The 22,621-nt window shown below is 38.3% G+C and overlaps 2 protein-coding genes across 8 annotated transcripts in view; one reads left to right on the forward strand and one right to left on the reverse strand.

The window, feature by feature from the left end:
* The window catches only part of VASH2 (vasohibin 2), a 40,965-nt gene extending 40,587 nt beyond the window's left edge, over nucleotides 1–378 (forward strand). For all 4 annotated transcript variants that reach the window (XR_013334898.1, XR_013334899.1, XR_013334900.1 and 1 more), the window contains one exon: nucleotides 343–378. The gene's annotated coding sequence lies outside the window, so the exon portion shown is untranslated. The remainder of the gene's footprint in view (nucleotides 1–342) is intronic.
* Nucleotides 379–1,022: 644 nt separating this feature from the next.
* Nucleotides 1,023–22,621, reverse strand: part of ANGEL2 (angel homolog 2) — a 39,918-nt gene continuing 18,319 nt past the window's right edge. Inside the window, exons 1-9 of one of the 4 annotated variants that reach the window (XM_077763201.1) lie at nucleotides 19,288–19,526; nucleotides 16,897–17,222; nucleotides 12,098–12,354; nucleotides 11,112–11,181; nucleotides 9,592–10,013; nucleotides 8,434–8,560; nucleotides 7,964–8,021; nucleotides 5,119–5,282; nucleotides 1,023–2,978 (exon numbers count right to left, since the gene is read on the reverse strand). In XM_077763201.1, the coding sequence (XP_077619327.1) occupies nucleotides 2,827–2,978; nucleotides 5,119–5,282; nucleotides 7,964–8,021; nucleotides 8,434–8,560; nucleotides 9,592–10,013; nucleotides 11,112–11,181; nucleotides 12,098–12,354; nucleotides 16,897–17,222; nucleotides 19,288–19,355 (1,644 nt within the window). In that variant the 5' untranslated portion in view covers nucleotides 19,356–19,526 and the 3' untranslated portion in view covers nucleotides 1,023–2,826. Of the gene's footprint in view, nucleotides 2,979–5,118; nucleotides 5,283–7,963; nucleotides 8,022–8,433; nucleotides 8,561–9,591; nucleotides 10,014–11,111; nucleotides 11,182–12,097; nucleotides 12,355–16,896; nucleotides 17,223–18,099; nucleotides 19,226–19,287; nucleotides 19,527–22,621 lie in introns of those variants that run through there. The other 3 variants (XM_077763199.1, XM_077763198.1, XM_077763200.1) reach the window with 3 other exon arrangements.

The following is a 22,621-nucleotide window of genomic DNA, read 5'->3' on the forward strand; positions in this document are numbered from 1 at the left end:
TCTAAGTCAATTATTTCATAAGGATTTTATTAATAGATATTGGTAAATAGAACTTTGGAAATCTTAATTCTGTATTCTTACTATACCCGAGGCTTTTGTAAGCTATAGTTTTATGTACAACCTTGTACAGTTTTTTTGACACACAATTCAGAATCTTGTTTATTCTCTTGGACTTTGTTCTGGCCAATACATTTTTTTTTAAATCTTTAAGGAAAAATGTGACTGTTTTAGTGGGTATTTTTCTAAGTAAAGGAAAACTTGTATAATGGTATTTTAGAGAATGCCAGATAAGTGCATGTTTCAAGTTAACGTTTTTCTCATCACTTGTATGTTTATACACAGCATGGGACCTTTAATAAAACCATCCTGGAAACTGAAGGATTGCTCTTCTTCCAAGAATGTAAGATGGTGTGATTTATTATTTTTTTTCTTGTCCTTTGACTACATACTTGTCCTAGCAAATTCATTTATCACTCTCTCATCCCCGTCTTCTTCCACAATTTTCAGACTCTGTATTAAACACTATTCTGTTTTGCCACATCTTAATTCACTTAACATCTTAGCATCACCCGAAGTAATACAGGCTCAGGGCAATGAAATAGTTTAGATGGGGCAATGGCCCAGCGTATGCAGCTTAGTCCACCTGCCACGAAACCTTCCGGCACAGATGCACTGGTGTAATAATTTATTAGGTGATTCACAGGGACAAAGTGCAAATGACTTGATTTCTCTGTTTCCCCTAAATTAAAAGTAAAACCGAAATTTCATTACTCAACAGTATCTCTTTCCATTTTTAAACATGGATAGTACAGCACTTCAGACTGTCAGGGATTTGGCTGCAGCAATGAACCAGATTTAAATGCTTCTGGCAGGTAGATACAAGATTCCAACAGTTACCAATTCTGACTGTAAAAAGTAAAGAGGAATAGATCATTAATCTTAGTGGAGCTTTAAAAACCTGTGGGAAAGTTACATTGAGGCTTTGGCCTCCGGTTCACAAAATACTACTACACTTTAAAGGCTAAAGTAGAAAGCATTTTTATGGATTAACTCTACAAAGTGAAGCACATGTAAAGGGCCTAAAATCATTATATTAATCAGGATATAAAACATTACATTTTCACAGAGGTTTTCAGGGATGTTAGTTTGTCAACAATGACCTATACACAAAATTATCTGTTAATAAACTCACGTAACACAAAGCAGTACTTAATGAATTTTCTTTCTCTTTCCCCAATATTAAAAGGGACTAATTACACTATTATTATTTAACGGCAACAATATCTGCTAATTAGAACACTGAATATTCTGCAAACTGTTACTAGAAAATGTGGAAAATCTTAGAACTACAGGTAATACTGTAAGTAAAAACCCAAAAAAGTGAGAAATTAAACATTTAAAAATACTTGCTTATTACAGTTTTTACTAGGCAAATCCTTATAACCCGTGACACGTCTTATTCAGGTAGTCATCTGATTTATTTTCTTAAAAAATAACTGTAGTCAATATACTTTCATACAAAAACCTTTGAAGTCCAGGACTTGGAGGAACGGCTTTCTAATTTCAGAGGAGTCATTCTACGAGGAACGCTCATTGTAAAAACTTTTATAATTCAGCGTAATTCAAATATAAAATTACTACTTAGTAAAAACACACATAATTCTTTGATCCTAATGTCTCAAAAATGGGGATGTTTTCACTTTTTCGATTTTCAAACTTTTGATTCAAACATTCACATAGTGCCAGCTGTGAGACTAATTAGACCTGCTCTTAACCACTTTACAAAAAAAAACGTCAGCACCATCGCACACTGTGGCCTCACGATGAAAGAAAGAGTAACTGACATCTTAGAAACAAAACCACTAAGACCATTAAAATTACTACTTGAGAGTATTAGGTCTCCAAGTTGGTATCTCCCACTAGTTTTGTGGGCTTCCTAAATATCTGAGGCAAAACCAAAATAATCCTATAGCTGCCACTTTGTTCTAAAGAAAAGCTTCCTAATAAAATAAGTTTCTACAGAACTGGTTCAGAAAAATAAAGTCTCTCCCCCAACCTAGGGATCTCTTCCTGAAACTGAAGAGAAAAAAGGAAAAAAGAATTGCTGGGGAAATGAAGGCATTATAACCCAGTCTCTTCCTCTCTCTGGCATGCTGGAATGGTCTGTCTCACAGGATGGAAAAGAGAGGGCATGTGCAACACTCCTCTCCTACTACATTTCCCAACAAAATGTAGACATTTTACACGGCTCGGGATAGTAATAAGATGGATTAAGCAACTTGCACAACTTTAGAAAGCATTATTAAGCTCCCTCAAAACCAAACTAAAATGGCTGGCTGGACACTTGTGAACGACCCAGTGATTTTGGAGATGAATTAGGACTTGACAAACAGATGGTCCGCACAATGAAATCAGGCCTTCTGGAAGGGAAATGAGCTGTGGTTTGCAAGAACTCAAATATACTTTGGATCCACTATAAAGCTTGCCAAAAACATCAACTGAAATTCTGTACTAACTAAAGAGGATGCACTATATTTAAAAATCACTGTCAATTTTACTGGGACTAAGAATAAAAAATATTTACAACTCTTTTACAATAAGGAGCATTTAGATCTCACTTGTCAGGAAAATACGTTTTTGTTATTACAAAGAAAATTGTTGTAAACGTGTTGCTTTGGACATCTGTCTCAAGCATTTAACAGAACCTCTTCCGAATCCGAAACTCCACAGCGCAAAAATAAACATGCAAGCTCTCAAGAACTATTTTACACTTTTTGAAAAAGAATAAAAATTGGACACAAAAGTATATATGTAATTAAAGAAGAGTCACAGCTCGAGTCTGAACTTAGCCAATAAAGGCAGATGATCTGAAGAGTTATTTTCATTTGGAAGTCCATTAACAGTCCATAAGTCTTGTTCTGTGAGAAGTGATAGCCTGGCCAGAAGTTTCAAGCCACCAACCAGAGCAACTTCAGCTCCTACATTAAAGAAACATATTGATATTTAGTGAAACTGTCAATAGGTCATTGTAAATGTATCACTGTAAATGAAACAAGTCTTTATTTAAAAAAAAAAAAACGATGATATAGAACTTCAGATCCCTCTGGAAGTCTAATAGAAAACAATTTTTAGAATATGATTAAATTTCATTTAATTTTTTGAAGTGTATTTATTTTGATAGGGGAAGGGAGAGGGGATGCACATGTGAGTAGAGGAGGGGCAGAAAGAGGGAGAGAGAGAATCCCAAGCAGACCCTGTGCTGTCAGTGCAGAGCCCGATGTGGGGCTTGATCCCACAAGCCTGGGATCATGACTTGAGCCCAAATCAAGTCAGATGCTTAACCGACTGAGCCACCCTGGCGCCCCATAATTCAATTTCATATTGAGTTATAACCTAATTATAATTCTCCAACCCACAGTAGTTTCGGATGTTTGTTCTTTCTAGTTCAGATGTTTTTGTTTTCAGTTCTACAAATAAGCTTCTTTTTTTAAAGTTTATTATTTTTTTAAAATTAATCTCTGTACCCAGCGTGGGGCTTGTGTTTATGGCCCTGGGATTAAGAGTCACATGCTCTGCCAATGAAGCCAGCCAGATACCCTTGCAAATAATCTTTAGAAGAAAAGTATCTGTAAAAATAAGAATGTTACAAGTAATTTGGGATTGACAACTACATAAATTCATTCATCAACTATTCTGGAGTTGTATAAGGCAGAAAGATTCAACCACGGTGGGGCAGGAAGTTTATAAGCTGGCTGGAGAGTAAATTAGTAAACTTTGGGGGTGCCTGGGTGGCTCAACCAGTTGGGTGGCACGGAGAGCTGGCAGAGCAGAGCTTGCTTGGGATTCTCTCTCTGTCCCTCTCTGCTAATGCTCTCTCTCTCTCTCTCACAAATAAGCATTTTTTTAAAAAATTAGAATATTTTGGTCCCACAGTCAGTGCTCACAGTAGAGAAAGAGGACATGTCTAAGGGGAAATCATTGGAGGTGCTGGCCCATGGCACACTCGCGCCACCTAGTGAGCACTTCCAGCATGACAACTGCCCCTACAACAGATTCAAAGCAGCAAGACCATTTATTTCCTAGACTTGATCTAGTGGGGAGGGGTAAACCATCTCGAGTATTACTAACCAAGTGATCCTCAGTAGGAAGGAAAACACAAACAGGATAAAGAAGGAGAAAAGGAAAGTAGTACAACAAAACAGGGTTGGGGGGAATCAGAAAAGACAAAAGAGCCGCCCACATTTTGGACTTGCAAGGTTTTCTGAATGATATTATTTGACTGCCAGTCATTTAAAATTTTTTTTTTTTAATGTTTTATTTATTTCTAGGAGAGAGAGAAACAGCGTGAGCAGGGGAGGGTCAGAGAGAGAGGGAGTCACAGACTGAAACAGGCTCCAGGCTCCGAGCTGGCAGTCAGCACACAGCCCGACGCGGGGCTCGAACCCACAAACCGCGAGATCATGACCTAAGCGAAAGTCGGACGCTTAACCGACCAAGCCACCCAGGCGCCCCTGACTGCCAGTCATTTTAAACTGCATTTTCTTCTCCATTTCAAGTCCTTTGGTTAATATTTAAGATATTACACTCATTGAATCATACAAGGAAAAGTGTTTTATCATCTTTGCTTTTCGAAACCACATATTCACATAATGGACTTACCTTTCGGGAAAGATCCAGTATTCCAGAGTCGAGATGACACCACTATCTATTGCTGGCCGTAAGTAAGACCCTCCAATGAAGGCAGTATGTGTTAGTAACACTTAAGTACAAAACTATCTGATGTTGCTCTCAAAAGAGAAACAGTACATTTATGACAACTAAAATCAATAAAATAGAAACCAAGGGCATGAGAGACCCGTAACTCAGCAGCTGACCAGAACTGGAAGGCCGGGTGAAGGACAGAATTCTTAGGCAATAATTTGCTTTGAGGTGCATCACTGACTCTGTGTTTTGCAGGTGATTAGCTGATTTACTCCAATATATTACCAACTTCAAAGTATTTTAAACTTTGAAATCTAGAACTTCACCTAGATGGTTAGCTGACCCTGTCAACCTCAGCCCTGAGTTTTTAGTTACTGTATCCTCAATGCACGATGTCAGATCACACACACACTTTACCTGGTTGTCCGGCAACATCTTCCTTTGCAGCAGAATAGAAAATATAATCCACAGTTATGGCACTTCGGGAATGACAAGTGGTCACTTCTGGAATTCCAGTGTCAGGAAAATAATGTGAATAAACAGACGACAAGCTGAAATGGTGTTGTAAATGTGAAGATAATCTAAAATGAAAAGAATAAGTGTTTAGCATCCACCAAGTTTTTCTTGATTTTTAGAGTTTCTCCTATTAATTTATTTATCTTAAGATTTTTAATGTTTGTTTATTTTTGAGAGAGAGACAGAGAGTGAACAGGGCAGGGGCAGAGAGAGAGGGAGACACAGAATCCGAAGCAGGGTCCAGGCTCTGAGCTGTCAGCACAGAGCCTGACACAGGGCTTGAACCCACGAACTGTGAGATCATGACCTGAGGTGAAGTCGGAGGCTCAACTGGCTGAGCCACCCAGGTGTCTCTAGAATTCCTCTTTTTTAAAGCACTTTCTCACTTAATTTCCAGACAAAGCCAGGCATTCACACAAGCTTTTTAAAAGAGACAATATCACAATTTGGCATTTATTAATCATGCAGGGATATCCAAAACCCATTAACAAGGCAGTGACACAGAGGGGGGAAAAGCTCAATAATTAACACATTAATGTGATTTATTATTGATTGTAACATATTTAAAAGCCTCCATTTGCTAATATGCATTCTAAAACAATTTATAAGTTATTTGTTGTGTTTTTTAAAGGATACTTAATTTAATGACAGAGATAGCACAGGAGCAGGGGAGAGGTGCAGAGAGAGAAGGGGAAGGGGAAGAGAGGGAGAATGGAGGGGGGAGAGAAAAAGAGAAAAAGAAGGGGGGGGGGAGAGAAAGAGAATCTTAAGCAGGTTCCATGCTCAGTGTGGAAATGATGTGGAGCTCCATCCCATGATCTTGAGATCATGACCTGAGCTTACAATCAAGAGTTGGATGCTCAACCGACTAGCCACTCAGGCACTCCTGTTGTGTTTTTAAGAAAAAGTGGCCTTTATGAATATTATCTAGAACCCACCAGACTTTTATTGTCAGAGAGGTTACCTTTTTCTAGGACTATTCTTGCTATAATATAACAGATAATTTTGTACTGCATCTTAAAACAGCTTCTGTTAGTAATGGTTTATGCTAATCTCATGTTACAAATACATGTGATGTACTAAATTAAGGGTTTAAAAATCATTTCCTATAAACACATCTTGAAGATTAAAGCTCTTTTATATCATGAAAAATTTTTTTTAACGTTTTAAAATTCAACAAACATTTAACAAATAGCTCTAAGTTCTAAGCACTCTCTTAGGTGCTTAAGATACACATGTAAAGATGCTGCCCTGCTTTTTAAAAAACTCAATGTCAGGGGCACCTGGGTGAAGCATCTGACTTTAGCTCAGGTCATGATCTCACAGTTCATGAGTTCGAACCCTGTGTTGGGCTCTGTGCTGACAGCCTGGAGCCTGGAGTCTTCTTCAGATTCTGCATCTCCCCCTCTCTCTGCCCTTTCCATGCTGGCACTCTGTATGTCTCTCTCAAACATAAACATTAAAAAAAAAAAAAGCTCAATGTCAAAGAACAAAGGAAGGTAGTTCTTTCAAAATGCCCTTACTTTCAAGTTTTAGTGACATTTCATGTCTAAGGACTTATGTTTACAATACTATTAAATGTAAAATAGGTTTCTCTTACTATTTTTTGATTTATAGATATAAGCTCTGCATATAAGCACACTATATTTACATATAGATACTTAAAAGTATCTTTTCTTATACCTCATTTTGTTATAAAAACATTTTAGAATTATTCAAATCCAAATATTTGTTAGTCAGATTAGCCTTTTTATTAAACTTACTCAGGCACGTTTTTACTATATTTGTAAGGTTTAATCATGAATTTTTAAATATTCTTTTTCAAAAATTCAGAAAATATTACTTATCTTACTAGGTTCTTATATATGAGAGAATATTTTCTCAAAACAAGGTATACAAAATATAGTAAGGCTGAGAAGAAAGCAAATACAATGAGTAAGAGGTGGTTCTAATTTGGTCCCTAAATGTTAAGTGGTAACACAAAAATTAAAAAAGTAACAAAAGAGCTACAACACAAAATCAAGACATTTCAAGACTCTCCCAAAGAGACAAGATCGAGTCTCTATCCTGTTGTATTAACGCTCATCTGTTTCTCAACCACAGCCCCGACTATGTATGCGTCTTCAATACTAGGTAATCCAGGCTCCTGCAGCCCTCCACCTTTGACAACCTTTTCTTGTAGTTTGAGAGATATAAATATTTTTATAAAGTATTTATAAAAATTTAAATATAATTATTTATACTGGTATAACCTTTTTTTGATCAATTCCCCTATAGATTGTTTTGAGATCTAGTAAGTCAAAGGAGGCTAAGCATTCTCTTGAAATCTGAAAGGTATTTCCCTGTGATCTTGACCTTTGTTTAAGTATGTAATAGCAATCAATTTCAGAGTACTAGCTGCTCCAGGTCTGTGGAGAGGCTGTTTGCTTTACATAACACTGCTTAAGCCCCTAGTATGTGGCAAATATCAAGCTTTCCATGCTTTGTGTCATGCAATCCTCACAACTCCCCAAATTATAGATAAGGAAATTGAATCTCAGAGATGTTAAGTTTCTTGCTCAAAATTACACAGCTGAAATGTAGCAAAGTTAGGACTGGAACACAGGTCTATTTGATTTAAGAGCCAGCATTCTTCACCAGCATGGAATAACATAATTTTCATTTTTTATCCAACGCAATTTTTAAGAAATGGTTTTTTTACCCAACTAAAGTCAGTAAATGCCTACTGTTGCTTTCCAGAACTCACTTTTCGGCCGTCACTAGGACCTCCGTTTTGTCCAGCTCTGTTTCTGTTAGATCACTGTCTGTACGAACAAAGAGAAATATATTAAACAGTCAATATGCTGTTTTGTTCTCGTTTGCCACAAAATAGTCCTCTCACTCTAGGAACAATATTTAGGATTATCTAGTTTAGACAGGATGCCTAGTTAAATGTTTCATCCAGGAATCTGTATGTTTTGATGGTCTCCATAATTAGCAAAACTGAAATGCAAATTTCCAAAACAACATGCAAGTAATTCATGCAGAAAATTCTAGAAGGTCAACTTAAAAATGGTAAATTTAGAGTTCTTTAAAAAAGAATTAAGGAAGTAAGCACTATGTTTTTATATACGAATATTCATTCCTGAGATGGTATCCCTTGAAAAATGTAGTTTTATGTCTTCAAAAGGAACACTATTATCAAGGAGACTGCCAAGATATACTGCAAACACTTACCTGTCTTTTCTACTTTTGGTAACTGCTGTACCTCATACACACAGTTCTGTGAGATACCTAGGTTTGGGGGCCAAATTGGAATAGATAAAATTCTTTGTCCCCGTGAAGACTGTTCCTGGCCAGATACCTAAACAAAATTTCAACAGGGATCTTAAGTGAATAGATTTTAAATAGTTTATGTATTGAAAAAGTTTATGTCTTAAATAAGAAGAGGAAATCCAAGAATGGTAAATACTACCCGTTCTTTATCATACGAAGTGATTATTTGTGCTTACAAAATCTTGTTCAAATACAGTTCAGAAAAAAGTTACTATTTACATAAATGACAATCTTTTCCCACACATATTATTCTAATTTGGACATCTACATGATCTATAGCTTTGGGCTAATACTGTCCCCCACCTCTTTTGCCACCTGCAACAGAACTCCTATTATATAAAGTACTCAGAGAGATCAACTCTTGCAAAATTTTAAACGATCACTCAAAACTCAGTGGTGGAGAGTTTGTTTTGGTTAAAATCCTGAAGATCAAGTAAATGATCTGAAGCAAGCAACAGAGAGCACAATGAAGGAAAAAAAACATGGGATCAACAGGGGATACAGTCAGCTAAGGAATGAAAATATTTACCATTACAAAAAGGAAGATGTGCAGACTAAAGAAATATTAAATTACTGTTCTGCCAACTATATTGCCCACATCCAGCATTCAAAATCCCGTTCTGCCCCTTTATGAATGGTTCCTTATTTACAAAGTATTTTTTATTAATTTTCAGGTTTTCAGTAGGCTCCGCACCCACAGTGGCTTGAACTCACAACTCTGAGATCAAGAGTCATGTGCTTTACTGAGTGAGCTGGCCAAGCGCCCCTTTACAAAGTGCTGTCTGTCAATGCTTTTATTTTTCCTTCTTCCCCATTTAGAAGTGTTTGCTGCCTGCCCATTCCTGCACGCAGAATGTTGCTGCGGATAGATGGGAAAGCAGAAACTCAACCAAGTGAACACAATTACTCATTATTAGTTGGGGAAAATCATCACAGCTTGGTGACCTGAGGGTACTGAGTCATCTGAGGTTTTCAAACAGCCGTGTGACGACCATCCTCATAGTATAGTGAACAGAGAGACTAAGTCCACCTCCTAGTAATGGTGAAGCAAGCACTTACCTTTCCGATGGCGAGTCCTTCATAATTCAATTTTCCTTCCTTTATGAAACTATAGAGTGGAGAACCGGGGACAGAATTAAAGTCACCACACATGACGATAGGGCAGAAGCTGCCGTCTTTCTGATGGGCAACACTGGAAATCTCTGCCAGAAGCATCGCCAGTTGGGTCAGCTTAATATCCCCCCGCCTTGGATTATACAGCAGGTGTGTGTTAGCTACACAGATCACAGGAGAGGCGGCACTTGGAAGTTTGGGCTGCAGCAGCAGCACTAATCCAACGTTGTCTCTGTCCAACAGAGGAACATCACGGCGGTAGAATTCCACTGGGTTCACTGATAAGAGTGAAAACTTGGAATGTTTGAAGCAAATGGCACAGCCGTCAGGTTTCCTTCCTGTCCGCATCTTGTATTCACAGTGATAACCTATAAGAAAGGAATAAATTTAACACAAGGGACTGGCATACAAACATATATATGGCAAAACACAGCTCTCCTGATATTTTTGAACAATATTTATCAAAGCGTTTTCTGCAAAACATTAATAATGTAGGATGTTAAGTTTGGGACTGGGTCTAGGTCCTCGGAATGGGTCTTTACTTGCAGACTTTAGTCGTCAATGTTAAGTGCCTTATCACGCTCTCATTTCCATCCTCCTAAAAGCTGTGACAAAGGATATAAGGGCTTAGGATAATCTACCACCCTCACCGCCACTATGGTACATCTCTGACCTTTTTGCCTATAACTCTTCCCCATTGTCAACACTCACCGCCTCCTCACCTGCCTACCACTCCTACCTCAGGGCCGGCTTTGCTATTTGCTATTTCCATTATCTGCAATGCTCTAGGCGTGGCTCGTTCCTTCGCCTCCCTCCCGTAAGTCTTTGCTTAAATGTTACCTACCTTCTCTGATCATTGTTTAAAATTGAAATGTGACCCATTCTACCTACCTGCTTTTCTCCAAAATTATCATTACCTAATGTGCTATTTAAGTATTTATTTGTTGTCAGCCTTCCTCCACCAAAATGTAGGCTCCATAAGGACAGAGACTTTTCATCTATTTGGCTCACAGTTTAGACCAGTGCACAGGATGTAGGAGGCATTCAAAGAATATTTGCTGAGGAATGAATGCAAAGTAGGCAGCATTTCTCAAACAGATATACTGTTTCTAGACGTGTTCACTCATCAAGCAGGTTTTTAGCTTCTTCCCGTTAGCTAACTGGACTCTGATATGGAACTCAGAATCTGAGAGGTCTAGCTGTGGCTACAGCAACTGCTGGAAAGGAAGCTATTAAGAGATTCTTACACGCTTTTCTGTTTGAATCGAAATTCTGTATCAACACAAAAGTTTCCACTTGAAATACCTCAATCTTTTCCTGACTTTTTGAAATGGGTATTAAGTTTTTTAAAATTAAGATTTTTTTTTTTTTGCCCAATATACCACACATCTTTGTTAGCAAGTTATGCTTTAATAGTACACAAATCTTCCAAAATAAATCTGGCTAGAATAAAAGTTACATTGTACCCAAAGATTCCAAACTTGGTCTGATCTCTGCTCCATAATGATCTTCTTGAACTTCTTGCAAACAAAGTACCTTGGAAGAAAAAAAATGGTTTGAATTAAAACAAAGAGTAAATATGAACTTTCTGGTGCTTTCATCTTTAAAAACAGGCTTTTAAAATTCTAAAAATCTAATGAAACTTAAAATAAAAGACACAATCTTTTTTTTTTTAATTATCAAATTAATGTTTCCAAATTTGATCAGTCCCCCAAACCCTGGCCTTTACATATATGAAGCTCTCTCTCTTACTATCCCAAACTGGTATTTCCCCAAAGAAATATTTTTAATTTACATGTTGGGGTAGTTTTCTTGATTTAAAATGTTCCTTAGTACTAAGTCCTTCTAGTACTTTCTCGAGGTGATTTGAATGCCATCCTCTAGATTTTTATAAGAATGATTTACATTTCAAGTCAAAGGAAACAGTTACTAAATACCTAATATAATGCCAGTCCCTGTCTCAAAACTGTCTCTTAAAGTAGAACTTTTTGGATCTTTTCTTTGAAAATTTAATGATTATTTATACCAACAACCGTTACCAAATGACTCTTTGGAAGTCATGCTACGTTGTTAAAAACTGTTCCATCACTATGTTTAAAACCTTCTCAGGGCACCTGGGTGGCTCAGTCCGTTAAGCATCTGACTCTTGGTTTCAGCTCGGGTCATGATCTTACAGTTTGTGAGTTAAAGTCCCACATCAGGCTCTGTGGGGCTTGATATGGCACAGACCCTGCTGCGATTCACTCTCTCTCTTCCTCTCTCTCTCCCTATCTGCCCATCCCCTGCTTGCTCTCTCCCTCACTCACTCTCAAAAATAAATAAACAAAAAAAAAAACAAAAAACCCCCCAAAAAACCCAAAAACCTCCTACCACAAACCAAACGGATTAAAACCATTCAGTACACAAGTGAACTTTTCTTATGTGAAGAATTTTGGAGATATTCTGCACTTACATCTGCATCAAAGTGTTTAATTTCTTTCAAAATATTGGGAAACCTAAAACTCCAGTGTAAAACTGGCCGCCGGCAGTGTCTATAGAGGTGTGAATTGTCTTCCAATAAATCTTGTGAAAGTATATTATAGGACATCACTGAAAAGTCAAACTTGGTATCGCTGTCTTCACATGTGGAGTCAACATTTTTGTCTTCTAGGATCTTTGTCTTGTCTTTACTATGGTTACATATATATTCCCAATGCCGTTGTATTGTGCCTGTTAAAATACATTGAACAACATATAAAGAGTTAGTGAAAAACAAACCATAAATTTTCCTCTATGTAAGCTTTTTCTTGCCTTTTAAAAACTCCTACAGGCGATGAACAGAATGTTTTCCCCTAGGAAATGGCAACATAGCCCTAAGTAATTGTAAATTGTCATCAAATTGATTACAAAGGCAGTAAAATGATATAATGACTGACCAACAGGTACAAAACAAGTTTAAAAGGATCTGGCAAGTCATTTTGGAGACTGAGAGTATGTTAATAAAGCTAAGACTGAATAGGCGTCCTAGTTTCTCACTTAATGGTTAAGAAGTGGATCTGCCAGACAAGCTTGGCAACTTCATAACCATAACAATATACAGTTGACCCTTGAACAATGCGGGGGGAGAAGGGTCAAGGGTACACCCCACCCCTGCAATGGAAAATCTGCGTAAAACTTCTGACTCCCCCAAAACTTAACTAGTAATAGCCTACCACTGACTGATAGCCTTACTGATAACGTAAACAGTAGATTAACATGTGACACATGTATTACATACTGTATTCTTACAATCAAGTAGGCTAGGGAAATGAAAATGTTATTAAGAGGAGAAAATACGTTTAGAGTGCCGTGTCGTACTTAATCAGAAAAGTACACGTGTACGTGGACCTACACAGCTTGTGTGTTGTTCAAAGGTCAACTGTATTTGTATGTTACAGCCAGCTTTTCAATAAGATGATTTCGCACTGTATTTTATTTAGTATGAGTAAGACAAGATCATCAAATGATTAAGCTCTAGCAAGAACTTATCTCAGAATTCTGGTTTCGACATGAATGAAGGGTATATGATGGCAATACGTGGAAGCAGTATTTAGTGGAACGATGCAAACAAAAAGAATGCAAGAATTCTTTTTAATGGACACCAAATCAAAAATGAGAGAGAACACAGGTGCAGAATGCTAGGTAAGGGCTGGCTGAAGAACCCAGCATACAGCGAGCGACCAGGAATGTGTGACAGTTTACATTCTGCAAAGATACAGTGATACAAGAGAATCCGACAGCATGAGATTTTGCAGTTATAGGTAGTTCTTCACTTAGACACGAGCTGCATACACACACAAAGGTACACACACACCCCTTTGGCCTTGTTTCCCTCACCCCACCATTAATTAAGGAGGATATTCTTACTGCCATGGAAACCATGGAGAAAAATGTGGCACTTTTAGAGATTCTATGAGCTCAACAGAAGGGGAAAACAAGGAAAGGGAAGAACTTGGGAAAACAGATTTGGAGATGGACTTTCAAGCCTGAATAAGATTACAGGAAAAACCTCAGCCCTAGAACATCTCCCTTCTCCTGCATAAAGGTTTTTGCGTCACTGGATTACAATGCCTAGGATTCCAGTAATTAAAAATTAAATTGAGGAAAAAAATTCCATACATAGGGGCAAAAAAGACCAAAAGGAAACACCAGTATTTTTAAGAGTGGTTATTTCTGAGTGGAAGGAGTGTGGGTGATATTTCTAAATCTTCTACAATGATAAATTTACAATCAGAATACCAATACACTCCATAGAAATGCCAATAAAGTGAAAATTTAAAAACACCCTCCGGGAAACATGTTTAATATCTGCTGCATGGAAGGAACAGAAATTTTGACCAGAGGCTAGAAAAGGAAGATCATTTTTATGAATAGTGAGGTCTGGGTGGAACACGGTGCTGGGAGACATACGGTACCATGAAGGTACTAAGAGCCTGAAGAGAAGGGGAAAGAAAAAGGTGGAAGGAAAGAAAACCAAACTAAACAAAAGCCTTCAATGATTACAGAACTTGGCCCAGAGCTTGTTCTGTACCTGGGAAAGGGATGGAAACCCTCCTCTTCCCCATCCTTCACTGAATATGGAGAATCCTACCTGCAAAGGCCCAGAACCACAGCTAACTGCACACCCTGCAGAACTACTATGACATTGTAACAGTGTGTATGGGGAAAACGGAAACTGGGGATCATCAACTGATTCTCAAGAACTAATTATCTAGAACACAATTCATTCATAAATTGGGGACTGTCTATAATGGTTTGTAGCCACAAATCACAGTCTTCTTATGTACAGGAGATAAAGGGCTCTAGTCATGCAAACAAAATGCAAGCCACCATGATAAAGTTACAGCCCTACGCTGGTGCCACTATCATATTAAGATATGAAAAATGAAGGTCTAAAAAAGTTGTTCATATTTTCCTGTAAAATATGTATATGTAAGGGCACATAAAATTCACTGAGATTTGTACAGTCCTGACAAGTGTTTGTAAGCCAACTCTTTCTGCAGTTCCTTTTTTGAAATAACTGAAACCATCAAATTATCTAATTAATAGTGTCTTTCAAACTTTGCAAACTTGTATGACTCTCTGGCATTACTTTTTGCGTCATGACCATCAATCCCTCATAGGCTGGGGCTAGGATGATGGGGGAAATACATATTTTCTCCTGACCACATTTGCTTTTAGTAAACATACAGAAATGTGTTTGAGAGCTAGGGTTCCATGGAAGACAATTTGAAAACGACTCATAAAGAGGACAGTCTCTGGCCTTCATATACTTCACAACATAAAGTCACACTACAAAAGCTTATATACCTTCCATGTCAGGAGGAACAAGGTGGTCACAGCAGAGAAGACAGATGAATCAAAGAAAGTAAGCAATAGGCCTGATCAGGTTTTTAGGGTGCCTAATTAAAAAGTCATAATTGTGTCACACAATTCCTTCAAATACCACTTTAAAGTGATAGGCAAGTTAGAAGGCTGTTCTCTTGATTGAAAAGTATTAGTGAATTATCGGAAGTCACAAATATGGCTTAACGAAGAGCATTTTCCTTATTCACAATACCTAGGAAGAATGGACATATAAAGAGTCAGGTCGCAATCAAAGTTTATCAGTATGTAAATGTCATCCCCCATCCATTAAAGGGAAAACACCACCACCACAATTTTCTGAGTACCTACTATGAAGCCAACAGTGTATTAGGCACTTTGACATGTCTCATTTCATCTTCAACAGGCTTTCAAAGTAGGCATTATTTCACACTTGGAAACCAAGGAGCAGAGAGGCTCCATAACCTGTCCAAGTTGACACAATTAGTGGTGGGACAGAATGACAGCAGGGAGTGGTTCCTGAGCCCATGCTTATGTCAGTAAGCCACGGCTCCACCTGGGAGCACACCAGATTTACAGAAGGCTAAGCATGAGAGCAGTGTGCTGACCTGATGAACAATGAATGCATGAATGAAAGGCAATCTCATGTCGTCGTACAGCCCTAGATTTATAGGTTATGGATTGACTGCTCTTAGGAGCCTAATTTTAATGCCTCTAAATACACCTGTCGCTCATTCAAACGAATACTGGTTTATGAACATATGCTGTGGTTAAGTACTATACAAATAGATTTTTTACGTTCAGTGCTTACAATTTCTCCTCAAATTTATTGTAGAATTTCTTCTTAAAAGAGCACTAATTAATCTTCTAGCTTAACCTGCAAGCTCTGACTTCCAAGTGAGACTAACTCTGTAGGACTTTGTTTGAAAAACTTATGTCGGCTCTCTACATAGAAACACAACAGTCTACTTCCAAATATCTCCAGAGGAATTTTCTTCCCCCAAAACCATGGCTCAGTAAGAAAGATAACTCCAAGTTCCACTTCGATAATTCATATATGCTTTAGGGGAGGAGGTAGCACAGAGGGAGTCTAGTCGGTTGTAAAGAATCTGACAAAACTAGAAATAATCAACATATTTAGAGAAAACTCATTCTCAAAGTTGAATAAGATGTGGTTCCTTTATGAAAAGATAAAACGTCCGACAGACTCAAGATTATATATAAAACCCAGTACAAGAGATACACTGAATAAGCTAAAATCTTACTCTGTAAAAAAAAAAAAAAATCTTTTGTTTAATGATTGTGTGTATTTAAGAATATCCTTTGGTCTTACATAAAAAGGTTAGCATTAAAAATAAAAACATGAGGGGCACCTGGCTGGGTCAGTCAGTGGAACATGTGACTCTTGATCTCAGGTTGTGAGTTCGAGTCCCATGTTGGGTGTGGAGATTACTTAAAAATAAAATCTTTAAAGTATATAAGTAAATAATAAAAACATGAAATTTAATTTTTTTATAGATCTGTGGACTCCAAAGAACATATACCAATTTCTAGAAAGTCTAAGGACCTCTGTTTTAAAAACAATGGATTTGATAATTATTCTTAAATTAAACAATGTTTTAATCTAGCCCTACATTCTTTCCCAACCTCATTCTCCATCTCTCCCTCTCTCTATATATATGCTTTCTTCTATTTTTACTGTCAGAAATACACAAAAGATAAAAACAGATATAAATCAAGAGGTCATTTAAAAAAAATTTCCTTTTTCCTAATAGAAAACTAACAGCTGAAAATAAATACTGAACCCCTCCAAAACCTCGAGGGGGTTTTAAGGATTATTAGATAGGAAAGTGTCAATCATTCTATGGCTTACGTCTATTTCTCCACCAAGATAAACGTCACCTTTACCTTGGTGTTTTCTTCGTTTTGATGAAGGCTCATCTCCCTCAGAGTTCATGATGTAACTAGAGAGATGGATCAAAGAGGTGTGGCTCAGGCTGTCAGGTCTCCAGTTATGGTACTGAAACGGAGTTCTAGACTCAAACAAACAAGGTGGTCTCCAATGTAGTGAAAAATGCCTACTACTGAAGTATGGATAAGGAGCACGGGAGTAATGTCCAGGCCACCTCATACAACTAGAAATATGTCTGTTCCAGCAACACCTTTGCAGATTCTCCCACGGTGTAGTCCAATCTCTGCCCAGACTCTTCTGGTCGTGGGGAAACATGGGGTATCTAAAAGAAATAAATACACTCCTTGAGGTACCACTTTTTGTTCAGCTATAGCACATAAAATCCAAATGTTTCCTCAAGGAAAGATAATGTCTGATATCTAAAATCTGACTTCTAGGGTGGCTCAGTTGGTTAAGTGTCCGTCTCTTGACTTTGGCTCAGGTCATGATCTCATGGTGGTGGGATCGAGACCCACGTCGGACTCTGGACTCTGAGCTGAGCATGGAGCCTGCTTCAGATATTCTCTCTGTCTCTCTTTCTCTCTGTCTCCCACTACCTCTCTCTCCTACTCATGTGCTCTCTCTCTGAAAAAAGAAGAAAAATATGAATCTAAAAAAAATTTTCAAGATCTATAAAGGACGGGTGAAAGCAGCTGTGATTTAATTATCAGTAGCAGTATCTCAAAGCTGTCCTTCAACACCTATGAATGGTATTCAAAATACCTAACATAGAATCCACCAGGCTCCCAAACCACATACACTTCAAAAAGTCCTCAGTTCAACTGAGAAATTAACCATCAAACTGGTTTTCAGAGTCACTTTCTAGTATCTTATAAACTCTGGATAAATAAAATCCACAGCAACCATAATAGTTAAATCACTATGGAATACATAAGCTGACTACAAGTAAAGCCAATCTCTCCTTCAACTTGGGTTTGGAGTAAAAACAGGTTTCTGAACAGTTTGTTTGTTTGTTTGTTTGTTTTTTACCAAGATTACATTTTCCAAACATCTGTATAGCTAGGAAAAACAAAAACCTATCACAACTTCACCAAACTACCTCTCTTGCTAATTGGTAGGTGGTAATTCATTTTTCCATCTTTTTTTTTTTTTTAAAGGCATGCTTCTCCTTGAGGGAAATGAAATGGGATAGCACTTACTCATTAATAATTCACCAACACTCCAAACCCAACAGCACCAATTTACTGATCATCCAAAGTATCTCCAAAGTAGTGTTATCATGAACTTGAATAGTTATGTTGTTCTCAGGCTCCTCTTAAGAAACAATACAACTCAAACACCATCTTCTTACCATACTATTCTGGCAAAAAGTTTCGATTCAGAGGACTTGTATCCTTTCCTAGAATTCATTAAAGGTATACTTCCAAGATAGTGTTAATAATGTCCACTTCTACCACCAAAGAAATTTAGCTTAAACAGTATCGACTGTTATTTAACTTGTATATGTTCATTTCATTTTAAAGGCCTTTAAAATTTTTATTATATACTTTTGCTGTTTATGCATTCTCAAATTGTTCTCTAAATTCAACTTAATTGTCAATTTTAAAGACATGACATGGGCCGACTATTCTGCTTTGTGACAACTCTGCAAGTCATAGAGATTTGGGTGCTTGGACCATCCTAATAAGCTACTGTACTGAAATACAATTCTTGTGCTCCGAAACTTATTCTCTGTATTTGTAGTTACTTCTAGAGATGTCTCCTTCTCTTAAGATGATAAGCTCCGTCAAGGCCAGAGCTTTCTTCCTCATTTTAATCCTGGTCTCTTCTCAAGTGCCTAGCACAGTGCCTGGCACACAGCTGGTACTCAGGAAAACATTGTAGAAATGAACTGTCATCAAGCCCCGGACTACAGGAGATTAAAACCAGATCCCCCAACATATAATAATTAATACAGTGCTGTTTCCCAGGTGCGGTACACCAGTCCGTTTCATACCGTACACAATTAAACTTTTCGATTTTTCACATCTAAGTATTTATTAGGAAAAAACCCATAATCAGTATATCAAACCCAAGATTTTGTGGATACTGCTTGGGGTGATGCCCATACAGGCAGCACTACTTAAGTGCTTTTTCAAAAAATGAGTCAATTTCAAGAGGAATGCAGCAAACACAAGTGTGGAACGAGAATTTGGTAAAAAATCGTAAAGGCTGATACGCAAATGACTAAAGTTTGAGAGAGACACTAACATCAAACAACAAACCCCCGGGCGTGCGTGCGACGCGCGCGCCTCTCTCGGGGTCAGGCCACCCCGGGACCTACTGCGGCCCCGCGGCCTCCCCGCGGAGGCTCAGCTCCCCGCGGGTGCTGAGGCCTGGGAGGAGGCCGGGGACCGGGGGGGGGGCTNACCACACAGCGGCCGTAGCCTCTCCTCACACAGCGCCACGCTTCCATTTTTCCCTTTGCGGACGTCCGATTGCCAGGCTCGGCGCTCAACCTCAACCTCTACACCCGACCCGGCGGCCGAAAGCACCGGGGGCTCCCCATCACTAGACGTCGGGTCTCCCGGCCCGGCTGCAAGGCATGCTGGGAGGTTCGGGCTCGGCGGCCGCCAAGTCCCCATCTTGCGCCGCGAAAGTCTGCGAATGACAACCCTGAATTGCGTTCCAGAAGCATGCGCAGAGCGGGGGAAGCACGGACGGCCATTTCGGAGGAGGGCAAACACCCCGCTTGTGTCTTAAAGAAACAAGAGCTAAACTAAGGGCCGAACAGCTTTGTGTAGGCCTATGGGAGGGTAGGAGGTGTTGACTTTGTGAGACCTAAGAAGGTGTGTTTTGGCGTATTTTTATGATGTCCTTAGGAGAGTCAAAAGGCGGACGCCCCGGGTGGGGAACTCGGTGTTTCGGTAGAACTGTGATACCAGGGATTTTTGCGGTTAATTTTGGAACACATCCGCAGGGCTCGCTTTTAAGTGTGTGTGTGTGTGTGTGTGTGTGTGTGTGTGTGTGTGTGTGTAGTGTCTCTCAATATTAGCATAGGATTCTAGATGATTGGAAAACATTCATTAGGTGGAGACCCTTCTGAGAACGAGAGAGAGGGAGGAAGAGAGAGAAACTGAGGAAGAAAGAAGTATAAAGTGGGGAGGAGCAAAGGCTACTGCAAGGCAGAGTTACTGCTTTTGTAAGCTCTTTGGGAGAGCAGTGAATGGAGTCATTTCTTGGGAAGCCGTTTTTGTTCTCTTGTATGTTAATAAATCGGATGTACTTGAAAAACATTTTCCCTCAGTAGTATAGTTGATTGCCCTCAGCTGTGATGGCTAGTCTTGTATAAAGTTACTGCCAACGCCGAATTAGTGAATACCGAACCATTGCCTCTAGTGGAAATACAGGCCTAGGTTCCCCTGAGCCTCCGGTCACAGTTTAGCCACCTGATTGATGCTTAACCTACTTTTTTTTTAAATATGTGTTTCTGGTTAAAGACACTTCATTTAGTATATATTTTTGACTCCTTCACATTGAATTCGTGGTCAATAGCACGATAACTCAGGCCTGAGTGAAGCTTAGCTAACACATTTATTTTCTCCATAAGGCACATCGCAGACTTCTTGTGCTTAGGACAGCACTACAGCACTACCCTTGGGGGTCATTTTAAACAGCAAAATCACCCACATAAAACACAAAAATGTGAAAAACATGGTACTAAATAGACTGTGAAGAGGACAGTTGTTTGTAGTGTGAGAGCCGAAAGAAGAAAGCAAGCTTTGCTTCCTTACACCTCAGCTGGGAATATACGACATTTTTCACCACTCTGCATATGTCCATGAATGACTGCAAAAGCACTTGCAAGTATTGATTTTGGAGTTGGAGATAAATTTTAGTAGGTAGACAAATTCACAAATACATACTGCATGAATAATAATGGTCAGATGTATTTCTATTTCATACTGCTGTATTTTCTTATTGTACTGAAAGTTTTGCAGTTTATTATATTTATTGACTACTATCTTGTATGTCTTATTTCCATAATGAGCTTGTAAATACCCCGTGAGCAAGGATCATGACCCATTTTTTTCAAAATTTACCGCACCTAGTGCTGTGCTAAGGACACACAATAAGATTGTAGACATTTTTGATTGAATGATTAACACAGGATCAGAAGTAGGGCAGATATGTGAATGAACAGAAACTTCTCCCTTTAGTACATCCTATATCCTCTGGTTTGTAATGTGTAAGGAGAAATGTAACACTTTGAAATAAGCAAAAAAGATTAATGGCTGTCCTTTCAGTGGAATGCTGGCGTTTGGAGGATTGTCTGATATTAAAAGATACTCACCTTTATCTTGAATCAGACTATTTTAGAATTCTGTAGTGATTAAAGTTAACTTTTAGAGAACAGATGGTAATACAAATGATTATTATCTATGAACAGTGAGTTGAGTTCAATTCAGTGGAGGGAAAACTTTCTTTCTCTGTAGAAAAGCCAGTTTTGCATCCATTTGCAAGGTCAATATTCCTCATCTGTAAAGTGTCTGCTTTTTGGATTCTCCTGGAACAGACTGTAATATGTGTCAGAGAGAGTTAATAAAAGAGTTAATAAAATCATTTTGTATAACTACCTTTTAAATTATTTCTTTTAGAATTATCCTTTAACAGATTTACAGTTCCCACCAAGATGCCCGGTGTCTTCATCTGATAGAACCAGATGAACTCATGACCAGAGAGCTCTAGCTCATGGATTGCCAAGTCCATGTATTTCTTCTGCTTTCAGAGGTGACTCTGAAGCACAACAGAATTTTTCGATCTCTGTTTTCTTAATTTTAGTTTTCTTCTCCACCAGTTTTGTGTTTTGGCTTGTGTATGGTTAATAAATTATGCCTCTCTGGTGGCAGTAGTGATTGGCAATTTGGTAATATGGTCTGACCACTTGGTGATCTCTGTAAAAGGATAAATGACTTACAGAGATTTTTTTTTTTTTTTTTTTTTGGTTTTGGGGGAAAAAAAGCAAAAAATTTTTTTTTTTTTTTTTTTTTGGTATTGAGAGAAAGACAGCAGAGAATCTAGTTTGTTATTCTCGTTTATTTGTCTTTGTTTCTTATTTTGAGCTCACAAATTCTGTGCCTACTGGGAAGAACAATTCTTTGGTATCTGGACTAGTTTTTGTGTTTCTGTGTTGATTCTTGACATGTGGCTGAAATTGTAGACTCAAAGCCATAAACTCTCTAGATGTCTATGTGTCTATGTGTCTGTTATTTATGAGGGCTTTACCTCTCATTATATGAAAATGAGATGTCCTACATCTGGACGATGTCAATAAGTTAAATTATGAAGTATATTTTATTAAAGGAGCTGTGCTCTGATTGGCTTATAGAGACAAATGAGCACTTGTATAAATTTTTTAAAGATTTTATTTTTAAGTAAGCGTTGTACCCTGTGTGGGGCTTGAGCCCACAACCCAGAAATCAAGAGTCACATGCTACACTGACTGAGCCAGCCAGGTGCCCTAGCACTTCCATAAATTTAATTTCTAAAATTACCTGAAAAAAAGAAATAAAAACACTTTAAATGTGATCTACTTAAAAGAAAAGTATATTGGGGCCCCTGGGTGGCTCAGTCGGTTAAGCGTCCGACTTTCGCTTAGGTCATGATCTCACGGTTCGTGGGTTCGAGCCCCGCGTCGGGCTCTGTGCTGACTGCCAGCTCAGAGCCTGGAGCCTGTTTCAG

The sequence above is a fragment of the Crocuta crocuta genome, unplaced genomic scaffold (assembly GCF_008692635.1).
Source record: "Crocuta crocuta isolate KB4526 unplaced genomic scaffold, BGI_CrCroc_1.0 scaffold3, whole genome shotgun sequence".
NCBI lineage: Eukaryota > Metazoa > Chordata > Mammalia > Carnivora > Hyaenidae > Crocuta > Crocuta crocuta.